Below are 20,061 nucleotides of genomic sequence, written 5' to 3'. Positions count from 1 at the left end.
ATATTGTTTACATTTCACAACAACGTTCAATTATTTAGTATGCGTAAAGAACTTTAACAATACATATTACATTTGATCATTTTATCATCAGGCAGTTAAAGCAGACATTCATTTCCTGAGAGATTTACATGCGCTCTCAGACAAAAAAGCTACAAAAGCATTTGAAAATGATACATATTTGTAACTTATTTACCCCTACAGGCTGCATATTATACTTGGAAGTACATATTAGTACCTAAATGGTACAGTTTAGTACCTTGTGAAAAGGTATCGCCCCAGTGAAAAGTCCATAATCTAAACTATGGGTGAATATTTTCAGTAATGTCAATATTTATCTTTTTTAGAAAGTGTGTACTGTGGTGAATTTAGAGAGAAGTTTCATACTTTTATATGGAAATTCTTGTCCACCAGGATGTTCTCTGGTTTGAGATCTTTGTGAATGACTTGGTTCTCTGTGAGATAAACCATTCCCTCCAAGATCTCCAGAATGATCCTTCCTTTCACAGATATTGGAACAGGCACCTGGAGCAACAAATATGAGGAAAATATTATTAAGAGATCAAAAAGTGGCACATTTCCAAAGTGAAGGGGGATTCACTACAAATGAAGTGCTTTGAGTGAGGAGCTGTTTATTTGCATGCTCTGTCTGTGGATCTGTCGATTCAATAAAGGATTTATGCAAATCAGGTAATGAACCAAACAATATTTGTATACTAGTGCATGCAAGGGTGGGCTAAGTAGGACAGCAGGACTGTGAATACTGTGAATTCTCCTCAGAGAGTGCTTATTATGTCCATTTTGCACATTAAAGACTGATTTTTTCTGCATTTACATCAAGATACCAATAATGTTACAGATTTTGATCATTCAAATAGTTTTTGTTGTAAACTTGTAAGCACATTCATGTTTATGAACAATGAGCCCTTGTGCGTCCTTAGGCACATCTTTCTCTTTTTATTTATAAATTTTTTAATATCAGTTTGGCTGTGTTAATGCAAAAAGGATAAATTGTCAAAAAAAATTGAAATATTTTGCCCTCATTGTTTCTCATAAATATATTTTTACACTAGGTACAAAAAAGAGTTACACTTAGGACCTTAAAGACAACAATGCCACAATATTTAACCCCAGTGCCACTGAGCATAAAAACATCCATTCTTTGCCAAGGTTTCGAAATTTAAATATGAATTTACTATTTTCATTATATAAATGTGTGTACTGAGAAATATGTTTGAATGGTAGCTTTTGTTTTAATCTGACACTGCAAAAAAAAAAAAAATGCATCAAAATGAATGTTGTTGCAAATTATTGCCATATGCAGGACTGTAAAAATATGCTTAGCACTTAATATATGGAACATTTCTCAAACACACACACACACACACACACACGTTTGTTTTTGTGAAAAGTGGGGACATCCCATAGGCGTAATGGTTTTTATACTGTACAAACCTTATATTCTATTGCCCTACACCTACACTTAGTCCTCACCGGAGACTGTGCATTTCTACTTTCCCCCAAAAAACCTCACTCTGTATGATTTATAAGCGTTTTGAAAAGAGGAGACATGTCCTGAAAAGTCACCTTCACCTTGTAATACCTGTGTCATACCTGTGTCATTATGTCCACACACACACACACACACACACACACACACAAAACAACAACAACAACAGTGGCATTATGTAAACAAATTTAAATTGTTAAAATCCTGAAAATAAATGAATTTTTTATGATCAGCACTGATGTTGGTAAAAAATAAATCTATGTCAGTGAAAGCCAAAAAACATATTAAACTATAATATTTTGATGACATGAACTATTTCGTCAAAGGACCTCTGTGTAACTTTTTTAATTGATGCACAAGGGCTAATACTGTTTTGGTACGTTCAGTGTGTTTTTGGACACTGTGGTCACATGCAGTGTTGGACAAACAGAAATGTGACCCTGGACCACAAAACCAGTCATTCATTTGAACAACTTTAAAGGAGATTTTCTCAATATTTAGATTTTTTGGCACCCTCAGATTCCAGATTTTCAAATAGTTGCATCTCAGACAAATATTGTCCTATCATAACAAACATCAATGGAAAGATTATTTATTCAGCTTTCAGATGATGCATCAATTTAAAAATTTCAAAAAATGTATGCTTATGACTGGTTTGGTGGTCCAAATGTGAAACTTCATGTATATTTTGGCATAAAACAGAGTCTGCTGTTACCCTCTCCAGCATGGAGAGCAGGTTTCCTTTAGGAATGAGCTCCATGACTAAAGAATAGTCTCCGTCATCCAGAATAACACCCAGCAGCTTGACCACTCGCTGATGGTTTAACCGGCTCATCAGACTGCCTTCATCCAGGAGAGACTGCTTCTGCCGGCTGACACACACACACACACACACACACACACACACACACACACACACACACACACACACACACACATTAAACTCAGTCAGTTTCCACAACATTTGAAGCTGTAATGTTGAGCAGGTTCTTTACACTCACCCATTGCGCGGCGGGCCGGTGTAGACCGTCTTCAGCACCACCTGGCCCAGTGTTTTGTGGTAACACAGGTAAACTTCCCCAAACCCTCCATAATCCAAAGGCTCTTTCTTGATCAGATCTGCTGACTTCATAAGACTCAGGCTCTCAGCTGTAGCCATAGTTCCTCTATTCCTACAGACGACTTCCCTGGAGCAACATGAACACAAATCAGACACATTCCACAATCAACCCAATGAAAACACAACCTCTCTCTCTCTCTATATGAGGGATTGCGGAAGTTTGCGGAAGGATTGTGTCTGACTAAACACTTTATATATTTCCCGACGATCAAAGGAGAAAGTTTGAATGAAGTTTGACTTCAGTTCAGAGAAACACGTTAGAAACGGGGAAATAAATAAAGATCGGTATTCGAAAGCTTGTATTTGGCATTTCTGCTTTCATTCACTACAGATACACTAGTCAGTAACAACGCTAGTTTTTCTTCATTAGTTGACTTCAAATACTAGATTTGTCCTAAAAGCATGTTTAAAAGCGACCAGAAAGCCCAGAGTACAGCAGAGTAACACATACCGTGTAACATCACGCCTTTATTCACTTCTGCTTCTCTTCCGGGACATTAGTTTATAAACTGAAAGTAAAATCAGGAAGACAGACATAATCAACAGCAGAAAACCAGATCAACACAACACATCTCAATCTAGAGCTCATTTATATAATATAGCTAACACATCAACAAATAAACATAAAAAAAAAGCGAATTAAAAATGCTGCATCACTGTTTAAGGAAAAATAAAATGAAAATTTTAATGAAATGCTGTGAGTAAATGGCAGTTGTAAGAGATAAGTAAGTGCCCAAATAAATTATACTTGGCAATAAATAAATAAATAAATAAATTGACACTTCTATGGGTTCTATAGTCAAGATTCTTACATTAGTGTATAAAGCATTGCATAACCCGACACCTTCTAATATTTCTGATTGTTTGTCAAGATCTATTCCTAATCGAATGTTACGATCCTCTAGTGCTGGACTTTTACCAAATATTACACATTAAATCTCAAGCTTTTAGTCACTATGCTCCAAAAATGTGTAACTGTCTTCCAAATGAAGCGAGAGAGTCCACTAGTATTCAGAAAACATGTTATAAATCCTAAAAATGCCCTCTATCGTATCCACGTTTAAACGTAATGTATTTATTCATTTATTCGCCCATTTTGCAGAAAAGGATCAAACCGTTTTGCCTGTGCATTTTTAAAATGACTTGATATTAATTTTAATCTTAATTACAGCTGTTCAATTCAACGCAGTCTTCCTAGCATGCGAGTACTTTGCTCAAACTTCAGTAGCATCACGAGCGCAGTGCATGGTGTCTGTAATAGAGTGTACTGTGTCTTTAAGAGATTCATCTGAGCGCGTGGACTCTGGACGACAACATATAGTTAGATGTGAGCGCTAATAGCGATTAAAAGCTGTCGATACAAGCCTCGTTTCCAGCGGACTCCTGAAACAGTGTGGCATGGGAAACGGAATAAATAAGGTAGATGGGCCTTCTGCTTTAGGACTGTAACTTTGAGAGGAATGTAATCTCGATGTTGGACATGTGACGCAAGCAAACACGACGCTGTCTGCTCAGGGTTATTGATTTAACCAGGAACAAACTAATGCGAGCAACTGACAGCGATTTATCAAAGCAGGTGTCTTTGTCGATTACGATAAAGCAAATAAATAATAATAATAGTAATAATAAAATCGATTTACAGTAACCCGAGACGTGTATAAAGTACATCATAACAGTTTGATTTGGGCAAGAAAGCAACAACACCATAGCAACGCGCTAACAACCGGCAGAACACACTAGCAACCGCTCAGCAATCGGCTAAGAGTCACTTAGAACAGCTTAGCAACGCGCTGACAACAACCTAAAGCAACCATAGCAACCATGCAGAAGTGTGCTAACTACTAGAAAGCCTTAGCAAACACTTGTTGTCTTTAAATCTAGCCTAAAAGCGTATTTTTATAGTTTGGCATTTAACGCTATGTGAGAGCTGCTTCTTTTTATTGTTTTATTGTCTTTTAGTGTTTTTTAGTGTCACTGGTTGTATCATTTTTCTTATTACTTATTGCATGTACAGCACTTTGATAAACACTTGTTGTTTTAAAAAAAGTGCTTTATAAATAAACTTTGACTTGACTTGACTTGACTTAGCAACTGCATAGAGCATAGATAGGATACCCTAGCAACCACATAGCAACGTGCTAACAATTGTACATAGCAACGTGACCACATAAAAACACTTTATCATTGTAGATGAGTTTAGATTTGGAGAAATGTAGCATTGCATCAGTGTCTCAGCAATGGATGCTCTGCAGTGAATGGGTGCCGTCAGAATGAGAGTCTGATAAAAACATCACAGTAATCCACACCACTCCAGTCCATCGGTTAACATCTGGAGAAGACAAAAGCTGACACAAAGCTGGCTTTTTTTTTCAACTTCAAACTGTTGTTTTCAGGTAAAATATAAATCCATAATCCAAAATAAGGCTTCTTCTAGTGAAAAAGTTGTCTGGTCTGAAACGAGAGATTAAGCACCGTTTACAATCAAAAATACCTGTAGTAGGGCATGTTATCACATTATATGGGGTAAATTGTCACAATGGTAACTTGCTGTATTTTTACACTGATTTCAGAAGAAAAACATCTTCATTTAAACATGTAGCACTAGATAAAGCAGAGTTTAATATAGTTTTACTGTAATTACATACACAAATCAGATAATAAAGTAGAGCTGGGTAGATTACTTACAAATTGTAGTCTGTTAGATTACAGATTACATGATGAAGACTGTAGTTAGTAACGGGATCTAGGTTCCCTAGCAGTCAGTCACGTTCGACGTAACGTCAGTTTGACTGACTAATGGGATCTCGCCCGAGAGCCTAATCACCTTTGAGTGTTAACAAAACAAGCCAATGACAGTTGGCGTGTGTTTCGCCATGCGCACCCCGCCCCGCAGCGCGGGTATAAAAGGAGAGCGCGTGCAAACGCACATCAGCTTTTCGTTTCGGAGCCAAGCCTTCAGCGCGAATCTCCCGAGAGTGTCTGCAAGACAGCAAACAACAGTGTTGGTGTTACGGCACATCAGTGGAGGTTGCTGTCCAGTGCTGCTGCTTCTGACGGCATGCTGCAGCTCTTCATTCTGCGGTCGCGTTGTGACCTCCCCTGGGCGCTTTAGCGCTTCTCTAAAACAGTATTTCTGAAAATGCAATATCTAAAAGATCTTTTTAAAGATGGCTTCCCGCTTGTGTGTTTCTGGATGTGGTCGCTTCCTGGATTCATCTGATGGTCACGATCGCTGTGTCTCGTGCTTGGGCTTTCAGCACGCTGAAGCAGCACTCATGGATAAGTCATGTTCTCATTGCGGGAACATGACCATCGCGATGCTGCGCTCCTCGTCAAACGGGGGGGGGTATCCCCCTTGCCATGCCCCGTTCTAGCTCCTCTGGTTCTCGGAGGGCTACTTCGGCTCATGGTCAGGGTGACTTGAGGATCACAGTGAGAGCTTCCTCGTTGAGTTCGTCTCCACGGGCCTCTCACTCCTCCAGCGCATCGCGCCATCTGGTGTTCCCAGACGAGCTTGTGGGGTCCTCGGACAGGATGGGGCCCAGCATCTTGTTCGGAGCACCAGCGGATGACAGGATGTCATTCTGGAGATGACGATTCGGCTGCACTGCCTCCGTCAGGAAGAGTGGTGTTGCCCGAGTCAGATCCTGAACTGACTGCTATGCTTTCCCGGGCCGCTGAGAGCGTCGGGCTGCACTGGAGGCCTCCTTCTCCTGAATGCTCGAGGCTGGACGTTTGGTTCCTGGGGGCGCAAGCCGAGAGTCGGCAACCGCCTCCGGTTCCATTCTTCCCAGAGGTGCATGAGGAGGTGACTAGGTCTTGGAGGGCACCTTTTTCTGCCCGAAACAGGCCTAGTGCCTCCTCCATCCTCACCACCCTCGATGGTGGGGCGGCCCAAGGGTATGTGGAGATCCCCCCAGTCGAGCGCGCTATTGCCATGCAGCTCTGCGTTGCCGCCTGGAGGGGTAATCCACGCCTTCCGTCCATGGCCTGTAAGTTCTCGTCCGCTCTAACAGCCAAGGCTTACAGTGCTGCTGGACAGGCGCTTCCGCCCTGCATGCCATGTCCCTCCTGCAAGTCCACCATGCCAAGGCGTTAAAGCAGTTGCACGAGGGTGGTGCTGACCCAGGTGTTGCAGGAACTGCGCACAGCGACGGACCTCGCCCTATGGGCAACAAAAGTCACGGCGCGGGCCCTGGGTCAGACGATGTCCACGTTGGCGTAGTCCAGGAGCACCACTTATGGCTGACCTTGGCGGATATTAGGGAGTCTGACAAGCAGCGCTTCTTAGACGCTCCGATCTCTCAGACCGGCCTATTCGGCGAAGCTGGGGAGGGCTTTGCCCAACAGTTCTCCACCGCACAGAAGCAGACATAGGTGTTTCGACATATCCTGCCCCAGCGGTCCGCTGCTGTCTCCACCCCACCGCCGGCTGCAGCCCCCCGTCTGCTCGTCGCCGAGGGCACCCTCCTGTGGCCTCCACCAAGTTAGCCCACCTCCACCCCTGCCAAGCCCGTGAAGCGCCAGGGCAGGTGGCTGAACCGGGCCCTTCACAAGCTCCCGTTCAGGATGTTGATGCAGAAACGCATCTTTCAATGCGTCCGTCCTTTCTATTGGTTCGCAGCGATCGACCTGAAGGACGCGTACTTTCATGTCTCGATCCTCCGTTTCTCCGTTTTGCGTTCGAAGGTCGAGCATATCAGTACAAGGTCCTCCCCTTCAGGCTATCCCTGTCGCCTCGTGTCTTCACCAAGGTCGTGGAGGCAGCGCTTGTTCCATTAAGAGAAGCAGGCATTCGCGTTCTCAACTACCTCGACGACTGGCTCATACTGGCCCAGTCTCGAGCGCAGTTGTGCGAACACAGGGACATGGTGCTCAGCCACCTCAGCGGTTGGGGCTTCGGGTAAACTGGGAAAAGAGCAAACTCTCCCCTGTGCAGAGGATCTCTTTTCTCTGAGTTTCTCCACGCTGACTGAGTGTACCTCAGAGACTTCCATATGTAGTACTGCCCCTGACCAGTCCATATGTCTAATCTCCACATGGTACCTCCTTTACGCAGGATGTGGCTTCTGTATTTGCGGTACGCAATCTGACTTTTTAGATTACTTTAAAAAAAAAAATCTAAATAGTTTTAAACTCGCCATCAAACATTACATTTAGTAATTTAGCAGACACTTTTATCCAAAGCGACGTTTCAGGAAAAGAAAGCATTCAATTTTTTTTATATCAACATAATATGCATTATTAAGCATTACATTACACCAGGGTTTCTCAAACTGGCCTTAATATAAGAACTGCAGTGGGTGTTTGAGTTGATAAAAAGCTAATAATTAAATATTAATTAATCATAAAAATGTAAAATAATATTAATTATTTAAACACTTGCACACTGAAAATACAAGAAGATTGTGCTGTAAACATGCATCTGGGTGTTAAATTATTGAAATATTAACTTCTTCAGAGATTTCAAGTAAATATTTATAACGTCAAACGGGTTTGGAAAATGTAAAAGAGTAAAAGAAGAATCAATAAATTATGAATAATTTACTGCCATGGTGTGAATAATATGTAATCATGTAATTCATAAAAAAGTAACTGTAATCTAATTACGAGCATTGCAAAATGTAATATACTCTAATTACAAGTAATTTGATAACGCAACCCAGATTACATGTAATCAGTTACTACTCAGCACTGCTGGAAAGTGATCTTCAAAAGTTTAAAAACTAACATACAAAAATATCAAACCACTGGTTTGGCCAAGAAATTAAGAATGTAAACTTATAAGATTTATTTGACAACTTGTCTAAATAAAAATGTGATGATGTGCCCAAACATGACATTTATGAAAAATACCATATGCATAAACACATTTTCAAGCCTTCATTGTATAGCTGTCTCTTGTCCCAGAGTATGTCAGTGTGTTTTATCATTCACTTGTTTAACAGCTTTACAAAAACATGATGTTGCAGCAAATTCAGATGATATCGGTTTTGAACTGATGTTTGAAAGCAATGCACAAATCTGTCAATTTTAGGAAAACTGCGTGAGTGTTAAGTTGTAGTTTGGTGTTATTTGGGTTTGATTGTGACTGAACGAGCCTGCCTGTGTCGTTCCAGGTTCTGCCAGACCTGTACTTGGGTAATTTCAAAGGTAAGAAAGCCCAACGCTAGAATCCACAACACCATTTTTAATAAGGTGCATGTAAGATGATAAACGTGTTGGTTTGTTCTTACAGATGCCAGAGACAGGGAGCAATTAGCCAGAAACAACATCACACACATCCTCTCCATCCATGACACCGCTGCGCCCATTCTACAGGTACAGACACATTATTTCTTCAACATAGAGAAGCTTTTCTGATGTGATGATCACAGTGTATGCATTCTCAGTGGTTCATCTCTATTACTCTCTTTTATACTAACTGATATCATGCACATGATTCTCACCCTGCATCGCCGGCTTGACTGCTTTTGTTTTGCTGATCTGTCTGATATTCATGCAAGAGCTGGTGAACAGATCTCCTGAATACCTTCCCTGTAGAAACTGTTATGCAATGCAAATGTTGCAATGAATCTGTGAAGATAAGCATTGCAGAGTGACCAAAATCACTGTTCATGTCTTCTAGTGATACACGAGTGGTTCTTAGCCTGTGTAATAAACATGCAATTATTATTTCAGTTGCCATATTACAGTTTTTTATAGTCTCTAAGACAGTTTCTCAATACTTGGGTCACTTTTTCAACTAAACTGTGGACTATTTTACATTGCTTTGGCACAAAATGCATTCCATTCAATCTTTACAATTGCATGAATTATTTTCTCACTCAAACAAGCAAAACTCAATGTACCTACAGAGTTGCATATTTATTTCAAAACTGTAAAACTTAATTTCAAAGCCTAACATAATACAAAACTGAATAAGACAGCAATTTGCAACATTTCTACAGTAATACCATATTGAAATATATTCCAAATCCAACTAATGAAATAATATCAAAACATTTAGATTAGATTTCATTCCCATATATACAGAAGCGAAACTTCAGGATCATTTTTTGAAGAGTTCAGATGCGAAAGCCTCTAAATGCCATCTGAAATTTTCATATAAAATGATCATTTTTATCAGGCTGCTATGTTTAGGTTCAGTAACTTTACTCCTTTTCTATGCAATGAAAGTGAAATAACTGAACATAAATATAGGGGCCTGATAAAAATGCTAATTTTAGAAGAAAATTTCAGATGGCATTTAGAGGCTTTTGCATCTGAACTCTTCAAATAGTGTCAATAATGTGAAGAAATTTAACAGAAGGTGTTATTAAGTGTTGAGATAAGTTCATTTGAGACGGCATGAAGTGTTCTGGTAGTTTTAGTGCATTTTGAATGTGATATTTCCTGTTGTACTAAAAGTTGGTTAGGAGAAATGTGTGAAGAGTTTTGAAAAAAGTGACCTTTAGTATTGAGAAATGGGTCCTAGCTATTGAAAAAAACAGTACCAAGTTACAGCTTTTATGCTGTGTAGTGGAAGGCTTCAGCCTAGTTGTAACGGAGCCAACGAGACGTGAGGCGTACGGATCCATGTGCAAGCTTTTATTAAACAGACATGGTCAAAACACAGGCATCAGTTAACAGATACAGTGGTGTGAAAAAGTTTTGGCCCCCTTCCTGATTTTTTATTTTTTTGCATGTTTTTCACACTTTAATGTTTCAGATCATCAAACTAATTTAAATATTAATCAAAGAAAACACAAGTAAACACAACATGCAGTTTTTGAATTGTGACAAACATGCAAAAAAATAAAAAATCAGGAAGGGGGCCAACACTTTTTCACACCACTGTATGTTGAGGACAAGACACAAGAGTATTCCGAGGGCATGCGTGGGTCGTCGATCAGCGAACAATATCCAAAGGGTTTAAACAAGAGGGGTAATCCGAGAACACGAGCAATAGTCCAAGCAGGGGCAAACAAAGTCCAAACGGTAAGACGAGGGGTTTATTCAGAAAACACAGGCAAGAATCAAAACACGAGAAAACAGGCAAGGCAAGACAAAGACAACTAAATGGGTTCCGTATCGCAGCTAACACTAGGGGAGCGCTATACGCAGAACAATACTCGGCAACTAGATCAGGAACTGAATGTGTTTTATATGGTGTGTGTAATAGTTCTCAGGCGAGCGTGTGATTAGTGCAGTCAGCTGTGTGTGTGTCGTCAGTGCAATAGATGATGGGAATTGTAGTCCGTGGGTGACGTGCAACAGTAGTGTGGTGCAAGAGTTCGATGGAAGATCGGGCGGAGGGCCACAGACCGGATTTGTGACACTATTTTTATTTGTTTATTTATTTTTTGCAGTGCAGGCTTTTATGAAGCATGATAAATAATGAAGTAAAAAAAAGAGTTTGTCAGGATTGCAAGTTTAACACAGTGACAGACACACAGTGTTCAGTGAATTTTTTTAAGCAGTTTATTGCTGCACTTTGGGGTTTGGCTTCAGTTCTGTTTTGATGAATGAAGCAGCAGAAAAAGTCTTAATGATCATATTAAGAAGTCTTAAATTTGGGTGATGATAAAAGAAGAACCTTGATACAGCCTAATGTGATTATTACATTTCAAAAACGCACTGTTTTGCATTCTACAGGCTCACCGTCTCAGTCAATCTGTCATAAGATGATTGAATATATGAGTATATTTTGTTTATATATTGTAGATGGTGGTAAGTGCATATTCTTTCTCTCTCATCTGTTTGAATGAGGAGCTGGAAGTAGAAAAGCATAGACATTTCAAAATAAAAGTCCTTGTGTATTTTGGGCTTATTTATAATTAAATGCCCCACATTATGCATAAAGTCTTTATATATATATATATATATATGTGTATATATATATATATATATATATATAATTTGCATAGTCCCTGTCACAGAAAGCCAAGATTTAAAATGCAATATATAGATTTTACAACAATCAGCACAATAATCTTTAAATATCATTGTATCAGCAAAATCCAGCATTGATTGACGTCTAATTCTTATGTACTGATATATTACTATTATATACAGTATTTAATAAAACATGTCTTGAGAATTTTAAACTTGCGATTACACTGTTTTGCAGATGAATGTGCTGCAGCCTGTTTAATTAAGTGAAGAATTTGTTCTGTGTGGACGTGCAATATTAATTGTGTTGGTCCTATAAAGTCTGAAATTTGATTCAGGAGAATCTGCAGATACACTAAAGCAGACTTTCTCAGCGAAGGGCTTCTCTTACAGGAAAATGAGCCCTTCTGCACAAATTTACTGAATGCATTGTGCTCTTGCATGGTGCAAAGACCTGTGAAGACGAATGAAATGAAACAAGGAAATGCATGCCATGTTTTGAGTTTACCATGAAACGAACACTTAGCAGAACATTGTGTGCATGAGGTCTTGACATGAAACAACAGGTTTACCCTCTGTTTCTTACTTTTTGCTCTCTCGTGTGATTTTGAGGCGTATTAAAGCACATCTCTGTCTTTCCTCTGTTTCTTCAGGAGATGACTTATCTTTGTATCCCAGCAGCAGATTCTCCCACGCAAAACCTGTGAGTAGGCATGCATTTCTGATCGGCTCGTTCTCTAATAGCTATCCGATCTCTCTCGGCCGCCAGTGGGCAGTGTGAGTCACTGTGGCAACATGAAGATGTGAAGGCTTTTCATAAACAAACGCTTTATAAGTTCTGCATTCACGCATGCTGTTCCCTCTCGCCTTTTCCTCAGTCTTCTCTAACTCTAACTCTGTGAATTTAGTTTTTCATGCCGTATCAATCTAGTTATACCCTTGAGCGCGCGTGCATTCACACACATACACACACACACACACACGCATGCACACTTCCTCTTGTGGCTGTCTTGGTGCAGGAAGGAAGTCGTGAGCTGGGTTCTGAAGTGATGGCTTGGTCGCACTACGCCTTTATTTTTATCCCCCCTTTACCATCAGCCCTCTTGTCACCCTTACAAACCTGCGAAACCCAGCCATGCGTAATGTGAAACTGACCCTCTTTAACCAAACTGGACCAGCCCAGCCCTTTCTCATCCTGGTCCTGTCAAAAGGATGGATGTTCTGGAGGAAACACCGCTGTACCTGCCATGCTTTAAGAAGAAACCACAGTCAGATTTCTGGATTTCTTGACAGCCACAATCTGGACAGTTTCAAACCTGTAAAAAAAACCTGTATTTTTGCTTTTGCAAGCAGAATATAGGAATAGAAATGCGAAAATGTTTTATTTCTTGGAACCATTTTAGTTGTGTGTGTGTGTGTGTGTGTGTGTGTGTATGGATGTATTCACACACACAAGCCATTAGGTTTAAGCAGGCAGATGTCAACCTAACATTGTCAGTGATTAGTAGTGTATGTTTTTTCCCTTGGAAAACATGTAAATATCAGGGGATTTTACAATTGTTATTTTAAAGCCTGTAAAAGTCCTGGAAATATCTATAGTGAATCTGCACTCTTAACAATACAGGTACCAAAGGGGACTTTCATAGAAGAAACATTCTGGGTCCTTCAAACAACTGTTCAGTGAACAGTTATCAAAAGAACCATTTTTTTCTTAGTGTGAAGTAGAGGCCTTATTGGGTCCTACATTATTCCTGACCCGAGTCAAGTTTACAAGCATTCCATCTTATTGGGTCTATTCGGTAAAAGCACATTTATTTTAAGTCACCCATGAAGACCTAAGAAGACCTCTAGTGTGAAGAACATTTTAGTGAAATAAAGAACCTTTTTTTCCACAATAAAGAACATGTTTTGGTTGCATGGATGTTAAAGGTTGTTCATATCATTAAAGAACCTTTATTGTTAAGAGTGTAGATTGATTTTCTAGTTTCCCTTTGCTGTAAAATATCTTCGAACTTGCCTGTCAGTCTAAAATAGTTTAAAATGTAAACCATTTCAGTCTAAAATGTAAAATAGTTTAAATCTATGATTTCACATGATTGGTGCCTATACATATAAATTGGGAAAATCTGTGCAACCTGGAAACAGTAGTTTAGATCATTCCTTAGCAATCCTTATCAGCTTTAACCACTACGGTGTCCTCTGATTGTTTGTTGTGTTCCCCTTGTTCTAGGTTTAGGTCTTGGTTCTGTAACAGAATTCAGAGATGAGGGAGAATATGATCCAAATGCAGTGTTTTAATAATGATATTTTCACAAAAGTACACAGGAGGACAGCACCTGACTAAAACAAGGAGAACACAAGGGCTGTATTTACACACAAGGGTCAGAGCGATAGTTCATCATCCAGAAATAAACATTCAGTCATCATTTACTCATCCTCGTGTTGTTCCAAACCCATCAAACTTTCATTCATCCTCAAACATAAACGAAGATAATTTTGCTCATCCATTGAAAGTCCATGCAACCAAAATGTTCATGTTTCAAAAAGTAAAAAAACATTGTAAAAGTAATCCATTTGAAGTAAAGTGACTTAATCCAAGCCTTCTGAAGAGACACAGTCACTTTGTATAACAAACCAATTTAATTTAGGCTTTAATTTACCTTTATAAACTAAAAAAAAAAAAGAGTTCACCAAACAAGAGTGAGGATATGTTTGTACTTTATATACTGTAGTCATCATAGACACTTTTATTATTATTATTATTATTGAAGGAATAATAGCAGCATACAATAAAACAATGAACATTATATTTTCCTTCTTTGCATTTTTCATGTAACAACCCCTTCCCCCCAAGTCCCAAACATAATCATAGACATGTTTAATAACAGACTTTACGTGTTAATGATTAGATTCGGTGTGCAGATGAGAGGATAGAATGACTAATTAATAAGTGTATATTTAAGCCAGTGTTTTAACGCTGTTCTACTGGCTCAGCTCACTGAAATATTTTGAGCATTTCAGTCCGCGCTGGTTTGAGTATCAGCATCAAGCCTAAATAAACTTTTGACAGGAACTGCGAAGGCAGTAAATAGTGAAGCTGTAAAAGCTATGAGTTGTAGAGCGGCCGGCCGCGGAGTAATCTGCATCTGGAAAACATCATGTACACAGGATGTCTCGTAATTCTGTGTTTACTGCTCCGGTTACGACCTTCCCACCGCTGGAGGAACGGCTCTGTCAGCAGCAGTCTGAATGAAGACCTAAACTCAACTACACTGGCTCTCAAATCTCCTTTTTTGTACAATTAACAGCATAATTCACCCCGAAATGAAAATTCTGTCATCGTTTACTCACCCTTGTGTCGTTCCAAACCTGTGTGATGTTCTTTTTTTCTCTTCTGTGGAACACAAAAGAAGACATTTTGAATATATTTTTTTCCATACAGCGAAAGTTGTTTTGAAACCCACTGACATTCATATTAAAAATGAGTCCTTAGCCATATTCAAGAATCCGCAAAATCTCTTCCATCTTTATTTGACCCTCTAACTCTAGCACTCTCTATTCTAATTCTATTCTTAAAAAATAAAAAAACTTGCTCCTTTTAGACTTACACTCTCTTCATTTACTAACTGCTTGTTTTCTTAAAATAAAGCTAACACTAGCTTCTCTATTCTTTTTGTATTTTATCTATTTATTTTCTTTTTATTTATTATAAAATTAAAAATAAAACAGTTAAGATAACTGAGACTTGTTATAGACAAGTTCGTAGAGACTTGCATGTTGTTGCTCTTTTGTTGATTTTGATTGCCTCCTCATTTGTGAGTCGCTTTGGATAAAAGCATCTGCTAAATGAATAAATGTAAAAACAAAAACAGTTCATTCTAGACATTCTCTTTTGGCTGAGCTATCCTTGTAAGCCACACTTAATGCCTGAATGTCAATGCATTAGGTAACAAGATATCAAAACAAACCCATCACATTCATGCATTATCCCTTGTACAAAATCGAGTTGTTGGGGAAAAAAAGTAGAATTGTTTTATTTAGTTTTATTTAACTAGGATTTTTTATTATTGTTATTTCTCATTTGGGGTTATGAGCAAGCCTGCAAAGTTTTGTGGGATGTGGGTATGTGCATGCAAAATGTTTATTATGACTATGATGCTCGTGGGTCAGTTTGACCTGCAATTTGAAGGTTAACGGCAGCTGCACAGACTTTTTCTTTATCATTTTTTTGGGTATACTTTGTTAGCTACTCTATTGACATTTACAATTATGCATTTGGCAGATGCTTTAAAGGGGTCATATGATGTTGCTAAAAAGAACATTATTTTGTGTATTTGGTGTAATGCAATGTGTTTCAAGGTTTAAGGTTAAAAAAACACATTATTTTCCACATACTGTACATTATTGTTGCTCCTCTATGCTCCGCCTTTCTGAAACGCATCGATACAAAGCTCATCGTTCTGAGAAGCGAGGAGTCTCTGATTGGCCAGCTATCCAGTGTTTTGTGATTGGCCAAATGTTGACGGAAATGTTACACCCACTTACCGTATTGTGATGCCATGTCCCGGCGCGACGACACAAACACAATAAAACCCATTATAAACGAGGCATTTGTTGCATCCATTGGGGACATAATTACTGATCATAATGACTTATAATGTCTTTTTACACGTTGCGTTGCATCGCGCTGCGTAAATATTACCATGTCTGCATTTGTGATCGGAGAAACATCAAACAACAAGCACTACTCTACACTGCTCAAAACTCGCGTTTGAATCGTCAGTGGCAAATTCTTTAAATAAGAAAACATACTTACAGGCTGTGAGTCAGAAGCACCAGACTGTCCTTGCAAAGTTTCAATTGCCCCACATATAGAAACAGCCTTTGAGCAGCCAGCATTGTAGGCTGCTTTCCCAGGATCAGGAAATAGTCCTCCGTAAAATGCGCTGCACACACTCTAATATTTGGGTTGAGCTGTTCTGGAACAGTGTTGTAAATATAACTTAACCACTGATTTCTAGTTGTGTCCTCTTTTGGAAGCCCAAACAAAGTAGTTTCGCTTTCACAACCAAACACAGCGTCTCCAGGACATGGTGCAGAACAATACTACAGCAAGAATAATAGTTCTGCCTTCTTTCATTGTGAATACATTTGGGTGGTATTTTGCAAATCTTCCCACACAGTGATGTAGACATACCGTTTTAGGGGGGCGTGGTCGTGCCTTAACTTTTATAAAGAATATCTCTTTGGTTTTGAGACCTTAATCTTTGCAACTTCAGGGATCTTATATATGCACAAACAGCTTGTAACACTCCAAAGAGAAAGGAAAACTTGAAATCGCATCATATGACCCCTTTAATGTGAAGAAATGTCCACTGCACTGAAGGCATACATTTTTATCAGTTCAAGCAAATAAAAAATAAAAAAAATAAAAAAATCAATACTTTTGATAATATTAATATTTTTGGAAAAGTAAAAAAGAATATGTTCTCATGTTTGTTATTATGTGTGTGAGAAGTACTTATGTTTAAGGTTTATGGTTTTTACCTGATTTTATTATTTTTTTTGTGTCTGTGCTTTCTTGACATGATTTTTTGTGAATTATATTGAATCCGATTATGGTCATTTTGACCCGCAATATAAAAATCATACCCAGAATTTGACACAAAATTGGTTATGCTTCATTACAGCATCCTTCACATCGAAACTCTATAGAAATGCATGAAGTTGACATAATCGTCTCTTTGCCCTCCACAGCATTCAGCATTTTGAGAAGAGCATTCGGTTCATGCACGAGTCGCGACTGAAAGGCGAGGGCTGTCTGGTGCACTGGTAAGTGAGGGGTTCGTTTGTCCTCCAGCTGTTGAATCTGTAAATGAACCGATGTTAGGTATTCAATATGATTGCATGCACCAAGATACACGACTCTACATTTCAGAGGAAGCTAAATGTGCACTCAACCCAGATACCAGCCTTAATCGAGCCCAGTGTGATCATGTGAACAGCTGATAACTAGGTGTCAAGGGGGTGGGCTATTTTTGAACTTCCCAAAACAACAGTAAATATGAGCCTGTGTTTGATGTGAGACTATAACACCACTGCGGGCCGAGCGTTTCATTCTCAAAAACATCACGAGAGCTGTAGTATTTCTCTGAAATCTCACGTTCTTCCTCCTGTGACTTCGTTGAATGCGTAGGCTTACCCTAGTAAAAAAGTAAAATATTTAAAATACTTTTATCTCATACTAACTATAGTTCAAATCTATTAACATGAAACTTACTGATATAAAAATTGTAATTAAACTTGATTTTGTGTGCTACTTGTGCACAGTGAACAATTAATATTAAGCCTAAAATGTGTTTTAATGTCAGTATTGATGAGGAGAGTATGATCTTTGAATAATACCTGAAGCACACTTGCAATAGTTCCACTTTAACACAATCAACTATACTTCAGTATATCTTTAGGTGAACCTCAGCACTACTTCCACACAATTAAAGTACATTAAATAGAAAATTAGTCGTTCCAATTGATTAGACTTTACAGATACCAGTTTAGTGTACAAAAAGTACAATTGCAAGATATTTTTATTAATATATGTAAATGAATTTGTAGCATGAAATGTATTTTAAATACATTTTAGTATATTTATTTTTCACTATAGGAGCTCTTTCTGATCACTAACCTACAGTATGAGCAAACAGCATGAGCGAATCTCATTGGCCTGTGATGTTAGAATGGCATTATGAAACGCTCTGGTCTGGTGTTCTGCAGTTTGGCTGGCGTGTCACGCAGCGTGACTCTGGTGGTGGCGTACCTCATGACCGTCACCTCTCTGGGATGGGAGGAGGCTCTGACTGCGGTGAAGGTGGCCCGACCTTGTGCTTCACCCAACATGGGCTTCCAGAACCAGCTGCAGGAGTTTGAGACCAGCCAGCTACAGCAGGTGATTCCTCCTCACTTTATGACTGAAATAGTGTGGCACTATCTTCACAAACCTGGCAGCGGCCCTTCTGAATAACCCATGACATATGTGACCCTGGACCACAAAACCAGTCAGAAGGGTCACATTTTCAAAATCATCACCTGACAGCCGAATATATAAGCTTTGCATTGATGTAAGGTTTATTTGACCGAGATACAATTATTTGAAAATCTGGAATCTGAGGGAGCAAAAAAATCTAAATATTGAGAAAATCACCTTTAAAGTTGTTCAAATGAAGTTCTTAGCAATGCATATTACTAATCAAAAATGAAGTTTTGATATATTTACAGTAGGAAATTTACAAAATATCTTCATGGAACATGATCTTAATATCCTAATGGTTTTTGTCATAAAAGAGAAATGTATAATTTTGATCCATACAATGTATTGTTGTCTATTGCTACAGATATACCTGTGCTACTCATGACTGCTGTTGTGCTGCAGGGTCACAGATATAATAATAGTCATTTTTTCAGTTTATTAAACTTTTAAACAACATATTATTTTAAAATCTAAAGTTTGCATATGTGTTTTTGTTGAGTGCCATAATTGATCTGTCAGGCTTTTATGGCTCATATAGTCTGATATAGTGAGATTTCATTTAGAGACTATGAAACTTTATTTCTAGAAATATGAATACAGCTAATAATCAGAATTCTGCTTGAAGACCCACTCAACTTTATCATAATGTTTGATTTGTGTTCAGTTCAGAGAGTGGCTGAAGGAGGAGTATAAGGAAAACCCCTTCAGTGATGAGAAGGAGGTTCGTAACCTGCTGGCACAGATCTCCAGCTCCTCGCCGCCGGAGGACCACGACTTTCAGCACAACTGAGAGATCACACAGACCATTCCTGTCGTGTCCTTATGACTGATATCTGGGATTAGAAACATCATCATGCGACACAGCGATTGTGTTTGCTATGGCACAGCACTGTTTAATAACTTATGGACACTTTTTGTAAATAAGGCATTGTTTTAATGTTTACTACTGATGTGACGTTTAAAGCTAATTTGCATTTTGTTGTTCAGTCTTTACAGTTATATTATAAAAACGGATTTGTACTATAATCTCTGGCTTTCTATTTATTTATTTTTTTCTTAAAGGGACAGTTCAGCCAAAAATGAATATTCTGAAGAATGCTGGTAACCAAACACTTACTGGTAGCCATTGACTGCCATAGTATTTATAAAAATTAAAAAAAAGTCAGTGGCTACCAGCAAATGTTCAGATATCAACATTCTTCAAAATATCTACTTTTGTGTTCAAAAGGAGAAAGAAACTTAGTAAATAGTGACAGAAATTTCTTCAAGACTTGCTGGATCAACTGAAGAACTGTTTTAATGTCAAACATAAAAAAAGAATAGAAATGTTTAAAGAATAAAAAATAAGGTAGAACCCAGGTGAACGAAAGGTGCACTTCCATAATGTACTTAAAGTGCTTTATTTTCACACACTAATGTACTTAATATACTAAAATGTATTCTTTAGTATTTCTTAAAATCATCTAAGTGTACTCAACTGTGCTATTTTGGGACACCATGAATATATGAAATAAAATGTGCTTTTAACATACT

The 20,061-nt window shown here is 38.6% G+C and overlaps 2 protein-coding genes across 2 annotated transcripts in view; one reads left to right on the top strand and one right to left on the bottom strand.

The window, feature by feature from the left end:
• Nucleotides 1–4,009, bottom strand: part of LOC306846176 (receptor-interacting serine/threonine-protein kinase 1-like) — a 17,501-nt gene extending 13,492 nt beyond the window's left edge. Inside the window, exons 1-4 of the mRNA XM_079379325.1 lie at nt 3,079–4,009; nt 2,509–2,694; nt 2,223–2,379; nt 385–522 (exon numbers count right to left, since the gene is read on the bottom strand). Coding sequence (XP_079235451.1) covers nt 385–522; nt 2,223–2,379; nt 2,509–2,666 — 453 coding nt within the window. The 5' untranslated portion in view covers nt 2,667–2,694; nt 3,079–4,009. The remainder of the gene's footprint in view (nt 1–384; nt 523–2,222; nt 2,380–2,508; nt 2,695–3,078) is intronic.
• On the top strand, nt 3,773–20,061 carry LOC306846221 (dual specificity protein phosphatase 22-B). The gene is made up of 7 exons (XM_079379392.1): nt 3,773–4,046; nt 8,747–8,780; nt 8,866–8,948; nt 12,155–12,204; nt 17,259–17,333; nt 18,276–18,447; nt 19,193–20,061. The coding sequence occupies exons 1-7, from the start codon at nt 4,026–4,028 to the stop codon at nt 19,316–19,318; spliced, it is 561 nt and encodes a 186-aa protein (XP_079235518.1). The 5' UTR covers nt 3,773–4,025; the 3' UTR covers nt 19,319–20,061.

Source organism: Barbus barbus (assembly GCF_936440315.1).
Source record: "Barbus barbus genome assembly, chromosome: 26".
NCBI lineage: Eukaryota > Metazoa > Chordata > Actinopteri > Cypriniformes > Cyprinidae > Barbus > Barbus barbus.
Note: the sequence above shows the minus strand (reverse complement) of the source record. Positions and strands in the feature narration are given on the sequence as shown.